Source organism: Callospermophilus lateralis, chromosome 11 (assembly GCF_048772815.1).
Source record: "Callospermophilus lateralis isolate mCalLat2 chromosome 11, mCalLat2.hap1, whole genome shotgun sequence".
Classification (NCBI taxonomy): domain Eukaryota; kingdom Metazoa; phylum Chordata; class Mammalia; order Rodentia; family Sciuridae; genus Callospermophilus; species Callospermophilus lateralis.
In genome coordinates, this window is record NC_135315.1 from 49,238,638 (window position 1) to 49,264,269 (window position 25,632).

General features: G+C 39.7%; 1 protein-coding gene across 1 annotated transcript in view; it reads left to right on the plus strand.

Annotated features, from left to right (window-relative positions):
- Zzef1 (zinc finger ZZ-type and EF-hand domain containing 1) overlaps positions 1-25,632 on the plus strand; it is a 122,349-nt gene that overhangs the window by 54,157 nt on the left and 42,560 nt on the right. Inside the window, exons 19-32 of the mRNA XM_076871594.1 lie at positions 3,690-3,849; positions 4,898-5,019; positions 5,115-5,237; positions 6,765-6,931; positions 7,015-7,096; positions 7,890-8,091; positions 9,363-9,511; positions 11,213-11,453; positions 14,486-14,565; positions 17,102-17,195; positions 17,938-18,400; positions 19,491-19,655; positions 23,697-23,816; positions 24,435-24,596. Coding sequence (XP_076727709.1) covers positions 3,690-3,849; positions 4,898-5,019; positions 5,115-5,237; positions 6,765-6,931; positions 7,015-7,096; positions 7,890-8,091; positions 9,363-9,511; positions 11,213-11,453; positions 14,486-14,565; positions 17,102-17,195; positions 17,938-18,400; positions 19,491-19,655; positions 23,697-23,816; positions 24,435-24,596 — 2,330 coding nt within the window. The remainder of the gene's footprint in view (positions 1-3,689; positions 3,850-4,897; positions 5,020-5,114; positions 5,238-6,764; positions 6,932-7,014; positions 7,097-7,889; positions 8,092-9,362; positions 9,512-11,212; positions 11,454-14,485; positions 14,566-17,101; positions 17,196-17,937; positions 18,401-19,490; positions 19,656-23,696; positions 23,817-24,434; positions 24,597-25,632) is intronic.

Here is a 25,632-nt window from a genome sequence, read left to right on the forward strand (position 1 = left end):
CATTATGATCAGATAAGATGCATGGTATTATCTCTACTCCTTTATATTGTCTAAGAGTTGCCCTGTGACATAATATATGATCGATTTTTGAGAAGGATCCATGTGCTGCTGAGAAAAAAGTGTAACTGCTTGACGTTGGGTGGTATATTCTATATATATCAATGAAGTCTAGGTTATTAATTGTGTTATTGAGTTCTATAGTTTCCTTATTCAACTTTTGTTTGGAAGATCTGTCCAGTGGTGAGAGAGGTGTGTTGAAGTCTCCCATGATTATTGTATGGTGGTCTATTAGACTCTTAAACTTGAGAAGAGTTTGCTTGATGAACATAGCTGCACCATTGTTTGGGGCATATATATTTATGGTTGTTATGTCTTGTTGGTGTATGGTTCCCTTGAGCAATATGTAGTGTCCCTCTTTATCCCTTTTGATTAACTTTGGCTTGAAATCTATTTTATTTGATATGAGTATGGACACTCCTGCTTGTTTCCGAAGTCCATATGAGTGATATGATTTTTCCCAACCTTTCACCTTCAGTCTATGTATGTCTTTTCCTATCAAATGCATCTCCTCTAGGCAGCATATTGTTGGGTCTTGTTTTGTGATCCATTCTACTAGCCTGTGTCTCTTAATTGGTGAGTTTAAGCCATTAACATTTAGGGTTATTATTGAGATATGGGTTGTTCTTCCAGCCATATTTTTTTATTTATGTTACTAAACATGGTTTGTTTTCCTTTTTGATTATTTTTCCCCCCTTTGCTGTCCTACCTCCCACTGTTGGTTTTCATTGTTATTTTCCATTTCCTCTTCCTGTAATGTTTTGCTGAGGATGTTTTGAAGACATGGTTTTCTAGCTGCAAATTCTTTTAACTTTTGTTTATCATGGAAGGTTTTAATTTCATCTTCCATCCTGAAGCTTAATTGCGCTGGATACACGATTCTTGGTTGGAACCCATTTTCTTTCAGTGTTTGAAATATGTTATTCCAGGATCTTCTAGCTTTCAGAGTCTATGTTGAAAGATCAGCTGTTATCCTGATTGGTTTACCCCTAAATGTAATCTGCTTCCTTTCTCTTGTAGCTTTTAAAATTCTCTCCTTATTCTGTATGTTGGGCATCTTCATTATAATGTGTCTAGGTGTGGATCTCTTATGATTTTGCACATTCGGCGTCCTGTAGGCTTCTAGGATTTGGGATTCTGTCTCATTCTTCAAGTCTGGGAAGTTTTCTCGTATTATTTCATTGAATAGATTGCTCATTCCTTTGGTTTGGACCTCTATACCTTCCTGTATCCCAATGACTCTTAAGTTTGGTCTCTTTATATTATCCCATATTTCTTGGATGTTCTGCTCATGGTTTCTTAACAGTCTTGCTGAGCTGTCTATGTTCTTTTCAAGTTGAAATACTTTGTCTTCATTGTCTGATGTTCTATCTTCTAAGTGTTCTACTCTGCTGGTAGTATTCTCAATTGAGTTTTTAAGTTGGTTTATTGCTTCCTGCATTTCTAGGATTTCTGTTTGTTTGTTTTTTATTACCTCTATCTCCCTGTATAGTTGATCTTTTGCTTCTTGGATTTGTTTATGTAATTCATTGTCGAAGTGGTCGAAGTGATCTTTCATTGTCTGATTTTGCTGTCTAATGTCTTCATTGAGACTCCAGATCATCTGAAGCATGTATATCCTGAATTCTTTATCTGACATTCTATCTGCTGCAGCTATTACCTCTTCTAAAGTTGAGTTGACCTGCATTGCTTGTGGTCCTTTCTTTCCTTGTCTTTTCATATTGCTTGTGTTTCTTTCTGCTTGGTGAAACTGTTGTGTTTTTGAAATTTTCCCCCTATATATTTATATTGCTCTTGTATAGTTGAAAAGTCTCCCTTGCAGGGGCGGGCGGCGGCTCTGCTTCTCCTCCAATTGGGATGATCTGTCTACCACGCTGGCAGGCCGCTGGAACTGTTCTGCCGGTTGGTTGCAGGTCTGCCTACCTTGCAGGTGCGGGTGGCGGCTCTGCTCTGCCCCTACTCCAGTTGGGGTGACGTGTCTACCAGGCTGGCAGGCCGCTGGGCCTGTTCCTCCGGTCGGTCACAGGCCTGCCTACCTTGCGGGCGCGGGTGGCAGCTCTGCTCTGCCCCTACTCCAATTGGGGTGTCGTGACTACCACGCCAGCAGGTCACTGGGCCTGTTCCGGGCGCGGGGGGTGGCTCTGCTCTTCCCCTACTCCAATTGGGGTGACGTGACTACCACACCGTCGGGCCTCTGGGCCTGTTCCGGCCACGGGCGAAGGCTCTGCTCTGCCCCTACTCCAATTGGGGTGACGTGTCTACCACACCGGCAGGCCGCTGGGCCTGATCCGCCAGTCAGTTGCAGGTCTGCCTACCTTGTGGGCGGGGGTGGCGGCTCTGCTCTGCCCCTACTCCAATTGGGGTGACGTGACTGCCACGCCAGCGGGTCGTTGGGCCTGTTCTGGATGCGGGCGGCGGCTCTGCTTGGCCCCTACTCCAAATGGGGTGACGTGACTGCCACGCCGGCCGGCCGCTGGGCCTGTTCCGGGCTCGGGAGGCGGCTCTGCTCTGCCCCTCCCCCAATTGGTGTGACATGTCTACCATGCTGGCAGGCTGCTGGGCCTGTTCCTCCGGTCGGTCACAGGCCTGCCTACCTTGCGGGCACGGGTGGCAGCTCTGCTCTGCCCCTACTCCAATTGGGGTGTCTTGACTACCACGCCAGCAGGTCGCTGGGCCTGTTCCGGGCGCGGGTGGCGGCTCTGCTCTGCCCCTACTCCAATTGGGGTGACGTGACTACCACGCCATCGGGCCGCTGGGCCTGTTCCAGCCGCGGGCGAAGGCTCTGCTCTGCCCCTACTCCAATTGGGGTGACGTGTGTACCACACCGGCAGGCCGCTGGGCCTGATCCGCCAGTCGGTCGCAGGTCTGCCTACCTTGCGGGCGCTGGTGAAGGCTCTGCTCTGCCCCTACTCCAAATGGGGTGACGTGACTGCCACGCCGGCGGGTCGCTGGGCCTGTTCCGGATGCGGGCGGCGGCTCTGCTCTGCCCCTCTGGCCTCCACAGTATTCAGCAGGACCCGGACCGAGAAGCAGTTTCCGCGGGTTCTTTATCCCTGGGCCAGAGCAGTTCCGGGAGCCAGAATTCAGCCTCTCCGGGCTCGGTGTATGTTCTGATAGGAGCAGGCTCCAAGAAGCAGTTTCCGCGGGTTCTTTAGCACTAAGTCTGAGTTAATTTGTCTGCGAGATGCAGACAAATGTCAGCCTGAAATTACCTGTTCTATAGCTGAAAGAGCTGCGATCAGTCAAAAACCGAAGATTTATTTTAAGGTGAGAAAGATTTAACTGAAAGTTCAGGAGAAGGAGCCAAAGAGAAAAGAAATTTTTAAGATTTAAGACAGGGAAGAAATAAGCAGTGGGGTGGGTTCCTGAGCTGTGGAAGGAAATATCCCATGGAACAGAAAACATTGCTGTAAAGTTTCTGCAAATTGCAGGGCAAGAGAAGAGTTTTCATAATGCCATCTTTCTTGGTTCACTTCTGGGTTGAAAACTCTTCTGAGACTATTCCCAATACAGGTAGTATTTTTTTTTTTTTTTTTTTTTTTGCTAGTAATAGCTGCTCCCATAGAGGGCCCTTGGCTGTATTCTTTGAGTAGCCTGCTTGGGACATTTTGTATTTGTCTGCTTTCTTGTAGTGTGAGCTGTTGATGCTCAGTGGGACCCAAGGGGAGGCTGGCTCTGTGCTCCTCTCCCTCTTCTGGTCTGTCCAAGGCAGCCTGCTCTCCTGGTGCTATCTGCAGCTAAAGGCAACTGACACAGCAGCCAAAGGCCTGGCCGTGGACCTTATCGAAAAATGTGAGTGTTGATATTAAATACACAAGAGCAGGTGTCTGGATTTAACTCTGAACAAAAACTTTCTCTTTCGTAACTCACACAGAGATGTGCACTTGGTTCTTTATTAGAGTTCAGATCTGTGCTGGATGCAGGGATGCACACCTATACTCCCAGCTACTCGGGAAGCTAAGGCAGGAGATTACAAGTTTGAAGCCAGCTTCAGAAATTTAGCAAGACCCTCAGTACCTTAGTGAGACCCTGTCTCAAGATTAGAAATAAAAGGGACTGGGAATGTTGCTCAGTGGTAGAACTCTACTGGATTCCATCCCCAGTGCCACAAAAACAAAAAACACAAAATAAAACCAAAAAACTGAATAGGGTAACTTTTGTCTTCTTAAAATAAAATTCTATAGTATGTCTTTTTTGCTCAAAATTTCCTATCTGAATGTGGTATATGTCTTAGTTTTTTTTTTTGAGGAATTGGGTCATTCCATAACCTGACATTCTCACTTCAGTCACACAGCACTCTTAGATGATGTCTCAGTTTGTCAGGAGAGTCTGTCATCCCTGGCTTAATCAAGTCATCTAAAAAAGAGTTTTGAGCTTAACAAGTTCTGAGAAATTGGGTGGGAAAAGTTTGGTTTCATCAAACCTGACCTGAGCAGCTATGGCATAAATGCTTAGGGTACTGAGTCCTATAATTGGAACCTGTTCCTTCAGATTGGTGCCCCTAATGCATGGGCTCATTGTATACTAAAGGAAAAAAGGAAGCTGAGAGCTGGGCCCACTGACAATGTAATTTCACTTAAAGAAGTGATATCTCCACTTCATCAAAAACTAACAAAGATAGAAAACATCTCTTTGAAAGTAACCTTTTACTGAAATTTGCATTGCTTTCCCTTCCAGATGAAAGCATTTGGATGGTGCTTGGTGGTCCCCTGGTCTTCTATTGTTGAGTCTTACATACACACAGCTTCTGTGGTCCTCTCTGGCTTTGCTCTTGGTAACAACTAAGCAAGTGATATTCCCTCCATATAAAATATTAACCGCTTTCTTTATGTTTTGATAGATGTGGCACAGTTTCTGGCAAGCATGAGAGTGATTTTGGAATCCCTTTTGACACAGTATAGTGGGAAAACCATAGTAGAAAAATTATGTAATTCAGTGTTTTCGATGGCAGCTCGTCAACTGGTAAGAAAATGTAACAAGGAGAGTAGGGGTTGGTGATCAGTACCCCAGGCAGGGCCTGAGGTGGACACTGGGTGCCTTTGTTCATCTTTCTTTAGGTCATCTTCCTGTTGGACTTCTGCACTTTAGACATTTCACACTGCACACTCTTGAGAGAGTTCAGTACCCTAACAGAGCTATTGAAGAAGCTCTGCAGTGACCCTGAAGGAGGGCCAAATAAGGTAACTTGAGTGGGTGTTTGACCCTATGTTGCTTCCTCTCAAAAGAGATGTGACTGTACTGAATGGAACATACCACTGACTAGATCTTCACAAATAAGTTGCCTCTATAAGGCAATTTTATTGGTGGTTTTTTCAACAAAGAGAATAAATGGTGATCCAAGTTTATTTGTCATAGTCAGCATTAGAAAGGAGATACAAAGAGTAAATTATGCAATTATAACACAAAAAGTTACATAAGATCCATATATGTGAATAATCATTGAAGTCTGGAAGAGAAAATGTATGTTGAAAGGCAAATTAGAACTAGGCCTAGTGGCACATGACTGATTTCCTAGCAATTTAGAAGGCTGAAGCAGGAGAAGCACAAGTTTAAAGCATGCCTTGGTGATTTACGGAGACCCTAAGCAACATAGCAAGACCCTGTCTCAAAATAAAAATAAAAAGGGCAGGGGATGTGGCTCAATGATTAAGCACCCTCTGGTTGAATCCCTGGTACCCGCTGCCTCCCCAAAAAAAAGGCACATTAGAAAGTCTGACATTTAAAAGAATTGTCTCTCTTACTTAATTTTATAGTACACGAAGCTTTTTCACAGTCTTATTTAAGTATCACAAAAACCCTTAGCAGTAGAAAGGGCATATATTTAATAGGTTTTTTAAAAAGTAAAGATTCAAAGAGAGATAGTGGTCTTAGATTTGCCGAGGTCCCAAGTAGGAATATGAGGCCTTTAAACTCTTAATTCAGTGTTCTTCCCCCACCCCACTGGAAATACATATTGTCAATGATTTGTAAGAAATAGTTCTGGCTAAGTGTGGTGGTGCATGCCTGTAATTCCAGCAGTTTAGGAGGCTGAGACAGGAGGATCACAAGTTCAAAGCCAGCAAGGCACTAAGCAATCAGAGAGAATCTGTCTCAAAATAAAAAATAGAGACCAGTTTTTGAATCACAAAGAACGTGTTTACTACTGAAATGCTTCCTCCTCACATCTATTTGACCACACTGGCTAGGTATTTGGCTCAGTGGTTAAGTCCCCCTGGGTTCAATCACCAGAACCAAAAAAGAAATAGTTCTGGACTGGGGATGTAGCTCAGTGGTAGAACACTTGGCTACATATGTGAGGCCTTGGGTTTGATCCAGGGCAAATGCAAAAAAGATAAAGACTGATCCCAGAGTTCCTACAGCAGACTAAAAGCACATGTCTACCTTGCTGAATGATAGACATCTGTTGATCTCTGTTCAGATGGGAAGGTCAGGTGTCTTTTACCCTGCATGACAGCGTGGGGCTGTCAAAGCTCATGTGCCTACAGCACTGATAGAGAAAGCCTATTGCGTATGGCTGGGTGTGGAGTGATGAATACTATCTTTTTTAAAAAATATTTTTTTTAATTGTCAATGGACCTTTATTTATTTATTTTTATGTGGTGCTGAGAATCGAACCTAGTGCTTCATACATGCTAGGCAAGCACTCCACCACTGAGCTACAAACCCAGCCCGAATACTGTCTTTTCTTGACTCACTTGTTTGCCTAGCTGGATGTAGAGACCTGGCAGCAAGAACAGCCTGTGGTTCTGCATACATGGACCAAAGAGTCTGCCCACAACTATGAAAATAACTGCCACGAGGTGTCTGTCTTTGTTAGCCCAGGGGCAACCTATTTTGAGGTGGAATTTGACGAAAGGTGTGAAACTGAAAAAAGGTAAGACTTACGTGTTCTTTTCTCCCCAGCAATAATGGGTCAAAAACAAGAGAAGAAAAGTAATAAAGATTATGCTTTCACAGATATGATTACCTGGAATTTACTGATGCTAGAGGTGGGAAAACACGCTATGACACAAAAGTCGGCACTTACAAATGGCCCAAGGTGAGTGATATTCTTAGAAATAAATGAAACACTTTTGCAGCAATTCTGTCAACCATTAGAGCAAGAGGTGTGATCTTTGAAGGGAAGCATTTATATTACACTTTAATAAAAGTAAGATTTGTATCAAAGTTGACAAACTGCAATCTGTTGCCTGTTTTATAAATAAAAAAGATTTGAAACACAACCATACCCATTTATCTCTTATAGCCACTTTGGTACTGCTTTGGCAGGATTGAATGGTCACAACACAGATTGTATGACCTGAAAAACCTAAAATATTGGCCACCTGCATTCTTTATAGGAAAAGTTTACCAACCCCCAGACTCTTTCAGCATTGTCCAGAATAAATGAGGATCTGTCACTCTTGTCAAGGACGGACTGGTGGATCTGAATGAAGGCCCAGACCATGGTGAAAGCCAGGAGTCCAGTTCACAGTTGGATCTGCTCTCTCTGGGTTGGAGATTAAGAGCTGCCGCAAGCTGTTGACCTTCTCTCTGTTCTCAGGGGTCTTGGCTAGCAGCAAAGGACTAAGCAGGTGTGATTACTGGCTGAGTAGGTAGTAGACGGATGGGCATCTGAATTTAGAAAGCAAAGCAGTAGTTTTCTGCCAATTATGCTTTTTCCTGAGTGTTGCAGTAAATTTTGTGTTTCAGTCACACCTTGTACATTTCTCCTTCAGTAGTTGTGCACTTGTGGAAATAGAGACCAGTTTTTGAGTCACAAAAAATATGTTTACTACTGAAATGCTTCCTCCTCACATCTATTTGACCACATGACATTTGTCTGTCTCTAGAAAGTGACCTTTAAGGATGGTCCTCGGCTACAGTTCCTCTTTCACTCTGACAGCAGCAACAATGAGTGGGGCTACAAATTCACTGTCACTGCCTATGGCCTGCCTGATGTTGCTGTGTCTTGGGGGTTAGATTTACAACTCCTTGTCTCCCGACTGATGGGACGCCTCGCCTCCCAGTGCATGGCACTCAAGTCTACGTATCGTAAGTTCACAGCCCTGTCCCTTCCTTCTCCTTACAACTGTGTTTAAGAGCAAAACATGTGCTCTCCCTTGTGGCATCTTCACATAAGATCAGGGCAAGGTATTGATAATATTCCCTTCAGTTTCCTTTAAACCAAGCCAGAATAAATTGTCCACTTAACATCATTGACGTGAAATTTCTTTTTTCTTTTTTTTTTTTTGGTACCAGGCATTGAACCCAGGGGTGCTTAACCACTGAGCCACATCCCCTAAATAATAGGTATATTATTTAGAGACAGGGTTTCACTAAGTAGTTTAGGGCCTTGCTAAGTTGCTGAACTTGTGATCCTCCTGCCACAGCCTCCTGAGCTGCTGGGATTATAGGTGTGCACCACCACTCTCGGCTGACATGAAGTTTTTTGGCTCAGTCTTTGGTCCACATCACAAAGGGTTTTGTGGATTCCTCCTATTGAAAGAGAACAAGAGAAAGAGGGAGCTGGATTTTTTTAGCAACATCATACTCATGTATTTTTGGAGGTAGATTTAGGTATACTCCAACCAGAAGGCAGAAAAATAGAATCAATTAATTGTATATTGTTTGAGTAAATATTTATGTATAGATATAGATATGTGAGTATGGATTTGGTCAACTTATTATTAAATTCAATTTATAGAACTTGTTATTAAATTCTTATAAGTAATAAAACTTATAGAATAAACCTTTCTAGTATATTTTACTTCTGTATGATCTCTTTGAGTTTTTCCAATTACAAAAGTAAAAGCTCATACAAAAATTACATACTGGAGAAAAATTGAAGAAAAGTAGAATCACCCTGACTCCTAACACCCAGAGATAACTATTATCAACATTTTTAAAATTCCACCTAATCTTTATTTCTGTGTCTATTTAGATCTATGGTGGGTATTTAATTATTTTTTTAATAAAATTAAGTTTATAAATTGTGAATGTTTTCCCATAATTAATATTCTTAAATGACCTCCTATTGTGTGCTAGAAGTAGTTTACATTTGGCTTTCAGTTTAGTAAACAGGTTAATCACTTCAAAGGTACCTAGTAACTGAAGTTATCCCACAGAACAGCAGCATTTCAGGACTTGTGGTTTAGGTTAATCTATAATGTGTTTCTCGGAAATGTGAGTGAATTTCCTCTTAGGTTTTTTTTGTTTTTGTTTTTGTTTTTTTCTCTCTGTTTAACCCTTTTCTTTGTTAATTCAAAGAATCTCAGTGTATTAAGGAAAAAATAGAACTCTCACAAGTCACCTTCTTTTTCCAGAGTTAGGAAGTAACATGGTAATACCACAGGCAAAAATGGCTTCAGTCCTGAACTCTCCTTTGTGGAAACCTGTCTTCAGGCATCAGATTTGTCCCGAGTTGGAATTAGAAGCAAGCTGGCCCACTCACCCACACCAGGATAGGAAGGAGGTATTTACTCTTCTGTCATCTTTACATCTGGGTGGAAACTGTTTACTAATGTCTTATCACCCCATTAAACTGTTAGTGCCTTGAGGCAGAAACTGTTCCTTGTTATTTGTTATCCCACTGTGCACCCCAGGGACCAGTCAGCAATGGGTGTTCAAAAATAAGGAATGACTCCAGTGAAATATAGTAGGTATTCAGTAAATCTTTCTTGATGGCATTATCAGTCAAACAAGTGGAGTCTGTTTCTAGTGCCTACTGAGTCACACTTTAGAGTAAATGGTTTTTGCTATTCCTTTTGTTCTCCATACAACTGTAGTGCTTTATTTAAGTGTTCATAATATTTTAAAAACTAAAAAATTTGCCCTCTGTTTCTACTTTCCATCTCTTCTTCCCTTTTTCTATACTATTATTTCTCCTTCCTTCTTCGTTCCCTCCCTTTCTTTCCCCTTCAAGTTATTCCATGGTCAATTGCCAAAGTTAGTGGCTCTTTCTCCATTTCTACTCTCCTTTATCTCCTGTTAAATCAAACTCCTTCAGACCCTCTCTTTTTTTGATTCCATGATAGTCCACTGTCTTCTCTACATCCAACTCTCTGTGTGCCTCCTCTGTTGGCTTTTCTCATTTCTTCTTCTCTATAAGGTAGGCCATATTCAGGCTTCCTCCCCTTTTCTAACATCCACCAAAACTTTATTCTCTCTTTTCTCTTTAACTGTCCCACCTGTGGGAATAATTCCTTAATATCAGTTTCCAGCCCTTTTTCTTCTCCCAGACTCCAGTATCTTCTCCATATCTTCATCTTCCTGTTAGGCATTTTCATTTTAATGTCCTGACTCCCATTAACTCTGAAGTAAAAAACCAGAATGTCTCCTTTACTAACTGCTCACTTCTGTTGTAGTCATTGTTTGCCCAGGCCCAGAGCCACTGCTCACTCACATCCCCTTCATCCCTGCCCTGCTCTTGCCTTTCCTATCAGTCAGTTGCAAGCCCTGTAGATTCTTCCTTATGATGTTCATCTCTGTCCTTTCCTCTGTCTCCATTTTTATCCAGGCCCTCATCACACCTGCATTATTACATTGGTACCTGCCAAGTTTTTTTTTTGTTTTGTTTTGTTTTGTTTTTTAAATCACTGCATTATCTTGTCATTCCACTGCCAAGCACCATTAATGGCTCCCCATTGCCCACAGGGTGAAGTCTAAACTCCTCAGTGTGACAGTCAAGGCTCTCTACAGTCTCCTTTCACCTTAACTATCTGACTCTAGTTCCCACCACTCCCCAGCTGAGACTTCAGGCCAGGTCAGTCTCCCCACTGACTCTTAACCTCTGCTAGTGGTTATATGCCTCAAGGCCAAGCCTTCCCATCCTTCAGGGTTCAGCCCTAATCCCAAGTCCTTCAGAAGGCTTTCTTAATTACTTTAACCTGCCAGGAACTCCTTCCTTTGAGTTTTCAGCACTGGGTGTCCCCTTTAGGCATTTGGCACTGGATAATCTTTTGCTTTATGGTAGTGTTAGTTTTAATGCATTTAAGTTTTATTTTTATTTGCCTTTATTAACCCATATACATCTGTCTGGTCTCCCTAAAATAGATTTAAACTTCCTGAGAGTATGCACCATTTGTTTATACTTCTGCTTTATCTTAGTAGGTGCTCAGTAAATTTTACTTTTTGATGAATATTTCAAATGTGATTTTTTTTTTCTCGTTCCTAGGTTAAGAGCATCCCTGATGATCCCTGCCGCCATTTTCTCCTTGATTTTGCCCAGTCAGAGCCTGCTCAGAACTTCTGTGGGCCATATTCAGAACTTTTCAAAGGATTCATACAGGCATGTAGAAAACAGGCCCCAAAGACAGATATAGTTGCTGGTTCCACTATTGATCAAGCTGTGAACGCCACCTTTGCTGCTCTGGTGTATCGCACTCCAGACTTATATGAGAAGCTGCAAAAATATGGTAACTTATATTACAGGGAATATGTTTGATCTGAAGGCTAATTGCTAAGTTTTAAGAAGCCTATCTTAAGGGAAAATTTAGAAATTCTAAACTTTTAACACTTATCTACAACTGTAAACTTCATCTTGTTCTACTTTGTCAATCAAAAGATTCATGGCCAATTTATAGTTAGCAGATAGTTATGTGTGGCAAGTAGCCTTGAGTTTCTGAATTAGCAGATACTTTGTCTTTTTCCAGAATTCTCATGGAAAACTTCCAAGAAATTTAATAGAAAGAAACCTTAATGGTTTCGGTTCTGAAACTCAGAAGCTGCACTGCTTCAGGTTAATTAGACAGCCTTCCTGCATCTCTGTTTCCTCATCTGTAAAATTGGTTTAGAATTCCTTAGCTCCAACATTCTAGAAATTCCAATTAAAGCCACAGGTATTTAAGTTATTGACTGTGCTAATAACATGCTTGTAGAAGGAGGCAAATGAAGGTACTAACTCTTTCTCTAGACTTGCAGCTTCTCTGTGGCATGATCCCACCAGGCTGCCTCTGGTGGGATCTCTGTGGACAGCCTTCCCTTCACCATTTCTCTTCCTCAGTTCCCTCAGGGCACCATCTCTGCGTATTGTTCATATGTGCAGCTTACATCCTAACAGGATCCTTACAAAAGATCTCTACTCTCTCTACATTCACACTTTTTCAGGGAAAAGCATTGCAAATCCTATGTAAAGATAAGGCTTACAGCTGGGGTTGTGGCTCAGCGGTAGAGCACTTGCCTAGCATGTGCAATGCTCTGGGTTTGATCCCCAGCACCACATAGAAATAAATAAATAAATAGGTATTGTGTCCAATTACAACTAAAAATTAAATATTAAAAAAAAAAAAAGATAAGGCTTAGGCTTTTCCAAGGTGCTTGGCAAGATATGTGTTCTTTCTGATGCAGATGAAATAAGTGAGAATAGATGCTTCCTTCCTTTAGAGTAGGTGATTGATTATTGCTCATGTCACTATAATTGATATTATCATTGCAACATGTATTGCTTAGTTCTTTAGCTCTCACATTGCACTTTATTTCCTGATTGAGAAACTATCTCAATTACTTCTCAAATCTTAACATCTCCTTTAAAAAAGCCACCACCTAAATAAAACTACATTGAAATGTGAGTAATGTATGGAAACAAATGTCATATGGGAGAGTGTATCTTCACTAAGGAATGGGGAGAGGGATAAGGGAATTTGCATGGTTTTGAAGGAAAAAAAGAAAACTATATATTTTTGTGATCAAATGACAGTAAGAAAGCTGGACAGTCCTTGTTACTTGAGGGACTTTTCAATAAATGGATAAAGGCCTGTGGGTTAAAAGCTGAAAAACAGAATGTTTCTTATTAGGGGGAAGTCAAACCATGTTCCATTCCACATATGTGTTTGTAGGAGAGAAACACACAAGCAAATGTGGGAGCTAGAAATAGCTGGCTGTATGCAGCTTGTTTCTAGTCTGTCCTTGTTGAATGTGGCCCATTCAGTTCTTTGTGCATCTGCCTTTATGATATAGATATCATAATAAAGACTATTCATGAGTTCTTTAAAACTGAGCTACATTGAGAATGCTTTTTGTCTAAAAATTGGGTTAGAAATGAAAGAGAGGAGTTTTTCAACTTGAACATACACTGCATGAGGTCAGTGACCATGTCTTTTTCTCAGCATTGTATTCACAGTGCCTAATGTAGAACCCAGCACATGCTAGGGCTTCATAAAATGTTTATTGTATTGAACACGGATGCAACAGAGAGCTTCATACTGTTTTATTGTATTGTATTTTGGTTTATGAGAGGGACAGGCCTCTTAGGTCTTTAAAAAAATTTTTTTTTCAAATTATAAAAAAAATACTCATGTAGAGACTGAAAAAGTCTAGAAACATTTAAAATAATTATGAACTTGTTGTACACAGTGCCGCACACCTGTAATCCTAGTGACTTGGGAGGGTACGGCAAAAGGATCTCAAATTCAAAGCCAGCCTCAGCAACTTAGTGAGACCCGATCTGAAAATAAATCATAAGAGGACTAGGGATGAATCTGTTTGTTAGAGTACCCCTGGGTTCAATCTCCAGGTTCAATTTCTACTTCTGAAAAAAAAAAATTATGAACTACAATCTCACTATTTAGAAAACACCTCTATTAACTTTTTTCTATATATTAAACTGACCTTTTATCTAGGTGTTTTATGTGTGTATATGTCCATCCATGTTATATATTGATTGATTGATATCTCAATAATAATTTTTAAAATTAAATTATTTTTTAAATTATTATTATTATTTTTAGTTGTAGATGGATACAATACCTTTATATATTTACTCACTTATTTTTATGTGGTGCTCAGGAGCAAACCCAGTGCCTCACACATGCTAGGCAAGTGCTCTATCACTGAACCACAACCCCAGCCCCGTAATTATTTTTTTTACTCTGTTTTTGTTTTGTTTTTATTTTTGGGACAGTGTCTCACTGATGCCTAGCCTAGTTTGGAACTCACTGGCTCAAGTGATCTTCCTCACGAATAGCTGGGACTGTTGTATTGTATTTTGGTTTATGAGAGGGACAGGCCTCTTAGGTCTTTAAAAAATTGCACTGTTGTGACTGGCTTTCCTCAGTTTTAATTTTTAATGTTTTAGGATTCTAGGGATTGAACCCAGTACTTTGCACATGATAAGCAAGCACTCTACCACTGAATTACTCCCCTGACCTGATATTTTAAAGATTTTACTTTAGGTATTTTTTTATATTTTATTCACTTTGAGTAGTATTTCTATTTCAAAAATTATTAGTTTGAACGAAGTTAGTTTGAAATAACACAGAGAACCCATCCAAGTATTTGTGGCTTAATCGATGATTTTTCCCCTCAAGTCTCTCTTACCACCCCTAATGCATGAGTATCAGGAGGACTTCTTCTGTATTTTAAAAGGTTCAGAAAATATTTTGTGCTTAAAGCTACAGTAGTGAATTGAGTAAACTGAGTGTAATCACTTTGTCTCTCCTCCTCTCCCTAGTAAACAGCCGGGGCAAGATAGCCCTGAGTGAAGAGTTTGCACAGGTGTATTCTTTGGCGGATGGGATTCGAATATGGATGGTAAGATTTTCCTTCCCATGAGCTTTTGATATATTTTAGGTTTTCCTACCATGATATCATGGCAATAAGTAAGTAGGCCTCTTCTCAAGAATATAATATGAGGAATTTTTTTAAACTAAAGTTCGGCTATATGAATATAAATAAAATAATTTAGAACCCTTGTAATCATAATTTACAGGGCAGGATATTGGCCAAATTATATTGTTATATTGTATACATATGCTAATATTTAACAACAAATCCCGCCCCTACGTACAACAATAATGCACCAATAAAAAATGTGGAGGGAAGAAAAGAAATGTAATTTGGTGATTGTTGATAATATTGAGTAAATGGGGTTTAATTGAGCCCTCTTTACATCTTTTAGTAACCCTAGAGGCTACTCCATAGATCTTCTTAGACCAGAAGGAAAAGGATTGCTTTATATACTCAGCATCCATTGACAGTTTTAGGCAGGGGAGAGGCCTCGGGTCTGCATCTTAGAAAAATGGTTCTGTAGCATTGTGTGACAGCAGTAACATGGAAGAACCAGCTGTCCATCAGTAGGAAAAAGTGACAAGATATACTGAATATTATATTATTACAAAATACTACGTTATAATATTATATAATGATGTAATATTATATTACAATGAAAGTGAATGAAAAGAGCCACATGTATCACCATGGATAACTCTTACAGACTTGATGAACAAAAAAGCAAATTGCAAAAGAATGCAGAAGTGTGGAAATCCTTGTAAGATCCTAATTCAAACCAAATCTGTGTGTTACACCTATAAGTATGTAGTTAAAACTTTTTATAAATTCATAAAAAAGATAAACACTAAATTGTTTTTATTTCTTAGGCATGGAGATGAATACCTATATATTAGTGTTATTATTCCTTACATATTTGCATGCATCTTAAATATTATGTTTTAATTGAGAAAAAAAATCTTTGAGTAGAGGATAGATAATGAAATTGAAAGCAGAAGACTTAATTGCAGTAATTAGATGAGGATGGCTTTTGCAACTGAGGAGATAAAATCCACAGGGCTTTGTGATTGATGTGAGTGGTGAACAGGAAGAAGGAATTTAGAGTAGTCCCAGGTTTCTGGTGGTGATTTGGTGGGTGATAGAAGTGTTGACCAAGCATTAGTCTTAGATCTGAGAGTGAGGAGGTAAGTTCAGTTTAGAACCTGTTGTGTAAAAACGTCTAGGTTATCTAAGACATCTACCTGGACAGTTGATTAAAGAACCTAAATGGATGATGCTTCACAGAAATGTCAAGGCAGAGATAAAGAAAACTTTAAATAATTTGTAATAAGTTCTTTATTTTGTTTTGTTTTTAAATATGAATTTATCTAGGAACAGACAGCCTTGGACAGAATACACAGTGACTAGAACATTGGTTAGTGCCTAATATATCCTGAATAGATAGAAACCAAAGTGAACAGAATCTGTCATAAGAAACTAAAAGGCATTGTTTTCAGAATGGTAGGAAGAGATTCAGAAGAGTATGCTGACAGAGAAGCCAAGGCAATAGTAAAGTTTAAAGAAAGAAGTATTGGGCTGGGGATGTGGCTCAAGCGGTAGCGCGCTCGCCTGGCATGCGTGCAACCCGGGTTCGATCCTCAGCACCACACACAAACAAAGATGTTGTGTCCGCCGAAAACTAGAAAATAAATATTGAAAAATCATCTCTCTCTTTAAAGAAAATTTTTTTTTTTAAAAAAGAAAGAAGAATTTAGGAAAGTCAGCCACCATGGACAATTCATGTAAAAAGGATTTGGCAATTGACAAGGCACATTGTAGGTTATGCTCCTGGGTTAGCCTAGAACAGACTGTCCATAGTTGGACAACATATCAACCTTCTCTTTGGTACCTTGACACCTCATACATCACACATGGCTTTCTGCCTGAGCTTTCAGCATTGTGGCCCATGGTGTGACCATTGCCTGGACTATAACTAAAATCACCATTCTCCACCTAGAAGTCTCAGCAGCACTTAGGGGTTTCTTCTCATTCGAGATAGAATGGATCAAATTTTGTCTTAAGTCAGATGTGGTGGCATACACTTGTAATCCCAGCTACTCAGGAGGCTGGGGCAGGAGGATCAGTTGAGTCCAAGGATTTGAGGTTAGCCTGGGCAATATAGTGAGAGCCCATCTCAAAAATGAAATTTTTTTGGTCCAAGCTTGACTCTTAATTTCTCTAGACCTCAGCTTCTTTGTCTGTACTAGTAAGCTTTAACTATAGACATCTCCTATACTAATGTTTTAGATTTTTTTTAATAAAGTCATGTATATAAAATCCTCCTAAATAACACATACTTGAAAAGAAGGTAGTTTTGCAGATATACCTTTAGACAATTTCAAAGCCTGGAAGACTTTCAGAACATACAATAACAGCTCAGCCCTGTGTCCTAAGCAGCTGAATAACAGCTATAAAGTCCTCTGTGCTCTTCAATGCTATTTGCCTTTGAAGTACTTCAGGGTAACTGCCCTTGAAACCCTGTCTGGACAGCTTAATTATGTGACTCAAATCCTCTCCCCAGTTAGAGATGAAGCAGAAGTCCCTGATGAGCCTGGGGAGCGAGGCAGAAGAAAAACACAGTTTGGAAGCGACTGAGGCAAATCCAGAGAGCCTGGGTGAGTATGCCACCGCCAGCTGTCATCATCCGACCTTCAGTTTTCTTTTCAGAACTTTGAGAACCAGCACCCTACCTTTGGGTTATGCTAGTTGAGGCCACGTAGACCAAAGAAAAGTAATAAAGTTGCTAAATGTTGTTTCCTAATACTTGTCACTAATGGAGAAAATGCCAGAGAGGAATAATTATTTATTGGCATGCTCTAAAGTGGAACATCTTTCTGGTTACTTGCCTTGTCAACCTCAGCAACTTTGTGAGACCCTGTATGAAAATGAAACATTGCCTAGCATGCAGGGCCCTGAGTTCCACCCCTAGTACTGTATATGCACAAAACAAATATGCTGAAGTTTTTACAGGTGAAAAAGTCTGATCCCTAGGATGTACATGGAAATAATTCAGGGAATGGGAGCCAGTGGGGGTGGGGGAAACAAGATTGGCTATGAGTTAATAATTACTAAAGCTGGATAATAGGTATATTGAGAGGTTCTTACACTGTTATCTATTTGTTTGAAATGTTCACCATGAAACTATTTCAGCATAGTCCTGGAAAGATCTTGGTTTTATATAGGGAGATAAAATTTGTTTCTATTCCATCAGTACATGTATATATCACAGTATTAACGAAGGTATTTCTTGCCCTACATCAGAAAGTTTAAATAGATTATTTTCTCTCTGAAAGTAGGCAATATATTTAATTTTAATTTTTTGTTCATTACCATTCTTGTTTTGTTTGTTTCATTTAGCAAAAGAGTGTATTCAGAAAAGTCTTCTGTTACTAAAATTTTTGCCCATGGCTAAAAGTTCAAAAGAAAGCAGTGATAAGGTGGTGACTGCTGATGAAACTGATCATCTCCAGCCACTTGACAGGCGCCAGAGGACAAGCTCTGTGGTCGAAGAGCATTTCCAAGCCTCAGCGTCACCCACTGAAACAGCAGCCCCAACTGTAGGAGACAAGAGTCCTGGCTTGGAGATCCCACCAAAGTTGCCACCCAGCAGTGGCCCTCCCACTGCAGAACCTTCTACAGCTGAAGAGCCCTCATCACCTTCCACACCTACCCGGCGGCCCCCCTTCACTCGAGGGCGACTCCGGCTGCTCTCCTTCAGATCCATGGAGGAGGCCAGACCAGTGCCCACAGTGAAAGAGAAATACCCAGTTTTAAAGGATGTCATGGACTTCATTAAAGATCAGTCAATCTGTCATGAGAGGTGAGCCAGTCATTCCTTCCTAGTATTCTGTCTTTTCAAGACACAGGTACCCAGTATAGTCAAAGGCTTAAAGTTCATGTTAAAAAGAACAGATAATATTTAGGATAAACCAAGTCTTATTTTGAATATTCAAGAAAAATTTTTAATTTTTTTCCTTATGAGTATTTTTTTTTCACTTAAAACTTGGACATTATACTATTTGTAAAATGTAGCTCAGCAATGTATCATTAGGATTTAAAAAAAAAAAAAAAAGACGAAGCATTTCTTTTGGTAGCTGCCACTTAAAATTTTGTCTTTTTTTTTAAACTGATCTGTATTTTTTTTATTATTTTTAATATTTTTTAGTTTTCGGTGGACACAACATCTTTGTTTGTATGTGGTACTGAGGATCGAACCCGGGCTGCATGCATGCCAGGCGAGCACGCTACCGCTTGAGCCACATCCCCAGCCCAAAATTTTGTCTTATTTTAACCCTGGGGGAAATTTAGAATTTAATGTTTTCTGACAAAATTACTTGCCATAGACCTACCTCTTTGAAAGTATGATGGGTTTGAAGTTAGTGAGGAATTTCTTATGCTAAGAATGAAAGCTTTGTCTCTTCTGGAAGTAAAGACGTTAGAGTTCCTTTTGAATTATTTAATTTTAAAAAGTAAATTGTTGGGCTGAGCATGGTGGCGCTCACCTGTAATTCCAGCTATTCAGAAGGCTGAGGCAGGAGGATCACAAGTTCAAAAGCCAGCCTCAGCAATGGTGACACTCTAAGCAACTCAGTGAGACCCTGTCTCTAAATAAAGTACAAAATAGGGCTGGAGATATGACTCAGTGGTTGAGTGCCCCGGAGTTTAATCCTTGGTACTAAAAAAAAAAGAGTTGTTGGGTTTCTGCAGTTAATGTGAACTAATTTGTAATGCTGAGTGATGACCTAACATAGCAAACAGATATTGATACTGTTCATGCATGTTATTTCTAATCCTCACAATAGTCTCTCCTTTTCATTCATATGGCTTCAGAACTTGGGTGGAGGATACATTTTCTTTCCACCACAATTCAGGAGTTTTCTGGGCATTCCTGACTTGAATTCTTTCTCTAGTGTTGTAAAGGTTCTTTCCTTGAGGAAAGCCCAAGCCCAGAGCATCCTGGAAGTCCTGAGGATAATTCAGTACTGTACAGAATCTCTTGGGCAGCCTCACTGCTTCCATCCACCATATATACTTTTCCTGTTGGAACTCCTGACCTGTCAGAAAGATTTTACCAAGTAAGTACAAATGCTGAGTCTGCAAGGAGACCAAGCAGAGGTCATTGTAAAGAAGTCCTAATTGTCTTCTCTAATGAATAACTGTCATTTCTATTTAGGAGTCTTAAGTTATATTTTTGCTGAATTTATTTTCTCATTCTAAGGAAAAATGGGTTATATCATTTTAGAAAGTACCAGGAACATGTTCAATCTTCCTGATGACATACCACCTTTATTTTATTAGAGAGTCAGAATTGTATTCCTTGTGTATCCATACTGTCATTCAGCCCCTGGCAGCTTTGAGCTAAATGTAATGCTCATTTACAGTAATGATATTAACCTATCTCTCAAGGTGGTTCTAACCTTTGCTTGATAAATAATTTTTTGAATGTCTACCCCTCTAAGCATTGTATATAATAATGAGCAAGGCAGACAAGGTTCTAATGGAGCTTATTCTCTACTAAAGAGCAAGAGAGAGCATTTAAAAATAAATAAATAAATAAATAAATATCATGCCGGGGGTGCTGGGATTGTGGTTCAGCAGTAGAGTGCTCACCTAGCATGTGCAAGGCACTGGGTTCGATCCTTAGCACCACATAAAAACAATAAATAAAATTAAGGTATTGTGTCCAATTATAACTAAATATATATGTATATATATAATGCCAGGTATAGTGGCACTCACCTGTAATCCCAGCTACTCGAGAGTCTGAAACAGAAGGATTATAAGTTTGATGCCAGCTTGAGCAACTTCACAAGAGTCTCTTTCTCAAAATAAAATAAAAGAGCAAGGTGCAGTGGTGCACGCCTGTAATCCAAGCAGCATGGGAGGCTGAGGCAGAAGGATCACAAGTTCCAGCCAGCCTAAGCAACTTAGCGAGGCCCTAAGCAACTCAATAAAACTCTGTTTCTAAATAAAATATAAAAAAGAGGACTGGGGTTGTGGCTTAGCGGTAGAATGCTCACCTAGCACGTGTGAGGCCCTGGATTCAATCCTCAGCACCACATAAAAATAAATAAATAAAATAAAGGTATTGTCTTCAACTACGACTAAAAAATAAATATTAAAAATTTTTTTAAAAAAAGGGGGGCTGGGATTGTGGCTCAGCGGTAGAGGGCTCGCCTAGCACATGCAAGGTGCTGCGTTCGATCCTCAGCACCACATAAAAATAAATAAAGGTATTGTGTCCATATTTTAAAAATCTTTAAAAAAATTTTTTTTAAATATATTAAAAAAGGCTGGAGGTGTAGCTCTGTGGTTAAGCGCCCCTGGGTTCAATCCCTGGTACCAAAATAATAATAATAATAGAATGATCTGGGAATATAGTTCAGTGGTAGAGCATTTTCTTAGCATGTGTGAGGCCCTGAGTTCAATCCCCAGGACCAGGAGGATTGGAAAAAAAATAAAGAATCAGATAGTGATATTGCTATGTGGTGATTTAATACAGAGTTACGCACTTTGGGTAGTCAGGTTAAAGCAGACTGAGGAGACGACATGTAAACCAAAAGATGATTGACCAGCTGAGGTCAGGAGAAAGATATAGAAGAAACAGTACAAAGGTTCTAGGAATTAATCCACAGAACAGCATGGCTGAGTGAAAGGAGAAATGGTGTAAGGCAAGGTCAGAAAGTTAGGCAGGACTCTGATCACACCAAGATGTGTGAATTTTATACTGAGTTGTAGATGGAAAAAACCATTGAAGATTTTGAAGCCCAGGAGAAGCACACTTTGATTTATAAAAGATACCTCTAGCCACTGTGTGAAAAGAGTGGAAATAAGAAAAGCAATTAGGATATAGTAGTTATTATAGGACACTATTGTGTCCTAAGCAGACAAGGAATGGTGATGGTTTGAACTATGGAGTGCTGCTAGAAATAGAGAAAAAGAATGACCTTCAGGATAGATTTTGGAGGTGGAATTGTCAGACTTATCTGTAGGTTAGACAGAAAGGGTGAATGAAAGGTAGGAATCACAGGAAAAGAAACTCTTAGGATTTCTCCCGGAGCAATCAGGTGCATGGTGATGTATTTTACAGAGGAAGAGAATATGAAAGAAATGGATAGGACAAGAATAAAAAGTTTTGTTTTGACCATGTTGTTTGAACCACTTCTTTGATATCCAGATGATATCAGGAAGACCGAGATTAGAGTCAGAAGTCCTGGAAAAAAGTCAGGATGAGGGATAGAATTCAATTGTCATCCGCATATAGATGGTTTTTAAAATCATGAGACCAGATGAGACCTAGAAAGAGTGCAGAGATAGACAATAAGGAGCCCAGGATTGAGCCTTTATTTAGGAATCTTTATTTAGAAATCAAACAGAGGAAGAGGAGGCAGCTTATGTTATCAAAAGGGCCCTTGAGATATATTAGAAACTTAGGGATGGTGGTGCCATAGATGCCAAGAGAAGAATGTCTCTCCAAAGACAAGAATGGTCAACTGTAGGGCTGGGGTTGTAGCTTAGTGGTAGAGCTCTTGCCTGGCATGTGTTGAGGCACTGGGTTTGATTCTCAGCACTGCATTTAAATAAATAAATTTAAAAAATAAAGGTCCATTGACATTAAAAAAAAAGAAAAGAAAGAATGGTCAGCTGTGTCAAATGCTGGTGCAAGAAGTGAGATAAAAACACACTGTATTTGGCAAAAATCCTGGTGGACCCAGGGGGCTGAAAGCCCAGTTGGACTGGATTGAAAGAAAATGGGGGTGATAAGAGGCAAAAACAGACTAAAGACAATTAGTTCAAAAATTTTGAACTTAGAAGGGAGCAGAGAAGGGGGGATGTGGGACAACTAAGGATTTTGTTTTGTTTTGATTTTTCGTGGTTCTGGGGATTGAGCACATGCTCTACCATGAGCTACACCCCCAGCTTTGCCACTGAAGTGTTAGAATGTTTTTGATTATTGATGGGAATGAATCAGCAGGAGGGGAAGCCAATGTAGGGGAAGTAGGGATAGTGTGCAGTAGCAGCTGTGGAGTTGAATTTGGCTTTGCACAGAATCAGGGTAGCTTTGTGATAGCAGAAAGAAACAGGATAGACAGACAGTTCAGTGCAGATGCAAGTTGGTTGCTAAATTGGGTGGTACAAAGATGAGGGATTTCCTTTGATCACTTATGTTTTTTTTTTAAGTAAAATGTGAGGATAGTCATCAAAAAATGGAGGGTTGAGAAGGCTGTTTAAGGAGAAGCAAGAAGGTTCTAGATGATATGAAAATTGAAAAAAATCAGTCTATGAGACTGCCTTATAATATTTCTAAGTGCTTATTTGAGAATTATAGTCATGAATTTAAAGTGACACTGGTCCACTTGTTTATGTGACCTAGCTACATACAGCAGTTTTGATACAAGTATAAAATTTCTCAGCAAGCAGATAGAAGTAGAAGGAAGCCAGAGAGTTGGCATGGGCCAGGGCTCATTTGGAATTGAAGAAGAGATTGTGTGAGAGTCCACAGTAAGACAGCAGGATGAGAGGTTGTAGGCAGAGTTGCATGCTCTGAAGTCAGCCATCATTTGATGACAGTGTCAAGGAAATGACCATCAACTTGGGATGGCTAAGGGCATGGAAGAGAAGATCCTTGGCAATGAAGGTGGCAGAGAGTTTGAGAGAAAAAGGAATAGTGGCATCACTCCTAGGGATGTTGAAGTCACTAAGGTAAAAAGGATGAAGGTAGAAAAGCCAGTGACCTTAGTACTAAAGTCGTCAAGGGAGGCAAAGGGGTGGGCATGATTATGTGGAGATGATTAAATGAGATAATTTGTGAAAAATACTTAACAAAATATCTGGCACTCAAGGAGTCGGGGGAGGCATGGTTTTTTTTATTAATAAAATAAAAGAAAGATGAATAGTTAATCATCTCCAAACTTCTGTCAGGTAGCTCTTGACCTGGTCAATTTGACTCACTTGATGTTTTCTCCATTACTTTCTAAAATTATTACTCCTGTTATCATTTAAGTTTCAGCACACTTTGTTCAGCTTACTGCTTCTGGGCTCTTTCATGTAAGGAATAAGGATTATTAAATAAAAGCTGTCTTGGCAATTAAGTCCATGGTTTCCTTTCTTTCTAGTTACTTTGGACACTTGGAAGGCTGTGGTGCTGATCTACACAAAGAAATTCGAGATACTTACTATCAACTTGTTATGTTTTTGGTCAAAGCAATTAAAGGATTTAATAGCATAAATGACAGGTACTGGATGACTTTTTAACTTCTAGAGGAAAAAAATGCATTTTTTCTGCAAAGTTGAAAATAAGTTGAAAAGAAAGGATAAGATAAAAATAGCCTCTAATCTTATAATTTAGAGCTATTCATTAATGTTAATTTATTAGTATATTTTTTGCTAGTCTTTTTTCTATTTGATATGTACATTAAGTATGAGTTTTGTTTTATCTAGGAGTTTTATAACCTATTATTTTTAGTTTTTGATGTATTATTTGTAGTTTTAAAACTTGAGTATAAAACTATTTTTCAGTATCCTCCTTACTAAGTGGTTTAGATATAAACCTTAAGTCATATGTCTCTTCTGTAAATCTAAATTGCATAACTGTAGCTAGTTTGGGGTGGCCCAATTTGCTGACCTTTACTGCTCAGCCTCTACTGTAAAGAAGACCCTGTGGTAGTCCTACCAGAATGGAGAACTTACCTTACACCTTTCAGGCTTCTTTTGCTTAATCTTTGGAAGATGTTTGTATGGAATATGAGTGTTTCTGCTTTCCTATTACAGATCAGATACTGACTTGCATTGCCCCTGTTGTCTATATTGGTTATGGACAGCTCTGGTAACTGTCACTTCTGTGGCCTCCTTAGATCCCTGCTGCCTGCCTTATCCTGTGTTCAGACAGCCCTGCTTCATCTGTTGGATATGGGCTGGGAACCCAGTGACCTTGCCTTCTTCGTTGACATTCAGTTACCAGATCTCCTCATGAAAATGTCACAGGAAAATATAAGTGTCCATGACAGTGTGATCAGGTAAGAACACAGTCCTATACTCCACAATTCCTAAAGTAGATGATAAGATACAGGGATCATAGCATAAGGGTGAAGGGCATGGGCTCCAGAGCAAGAGTCTGTGTAATATAGATCCTGGCTTTGCCACTCACTGGCTGGGTGACTGTGGGCAAGTTATTTAATCCCTCTGTGCCTCAGTTTCCTCATCTTTAGAGATAAGATGATAACACAATCAGCCTCTGAGGCTGGTCATGAGGAATAAATATGTTTTATTTCTGAATTCAAATGATATCTGATACTTAGTGATGCTTTGTAAATTGGCAGCAGTGGTATTGTGAACTCAGAAAATGAGGATTTGTTTTTTTTTGGAGATCCTAATATAGCTTGTTGAATTGGAGAATTCTTTCCTTTTTTTTTTTTTTTCTTTAACACTTATGTGTGGTATTAGCCACTATATTCTAATAAATATAAGGACTTACCTTATAAGAAAAAATAATTTACGAGTTTTTTTTTTTTTTCATTCCATTTTTGACAAATGTCTCTTCAAAGTCCAGGTACACTAACCATTATCTACTTGGTTGTGTGGAAAGAAAGAAGAAAATAGAGTCGGGGGGAGCAGGCTTCAAGAGGGGAGAATGAGGAAGAAATAAATCAGTGAGGCAATTTTTACTCTCAGGAGAGATATTCTGAGAAAAGAAGACACAATTAAAACTGTCTTCTTGTTTGACTTTAGCCTTGATCTGCTGCCAGAGAGCAATGAGGGCAGAGAGAGGGAACACAACGCTGGGTGGGCATCAACATGCAGTTTCATCTTCTGTCAGTCTGCCATTGTTTCAAGCTTTGTCTGCATCTACATGATACAGTCTTTAGGGGTAGGTCACACCCCTCACACCAATCCTTCCTGGCACTAGCCCAAAGCTATGAAGAGCAGACCTAAAATCATTTTGGTGGGATACGTGAATAAATGTATATTTATTTGTTGGTTGGAACATTTTGTATTTGCTATCAAGCAAATCATTTTGTGTTTAAAATACTTGTTGCTAAAACAAACTGAAAA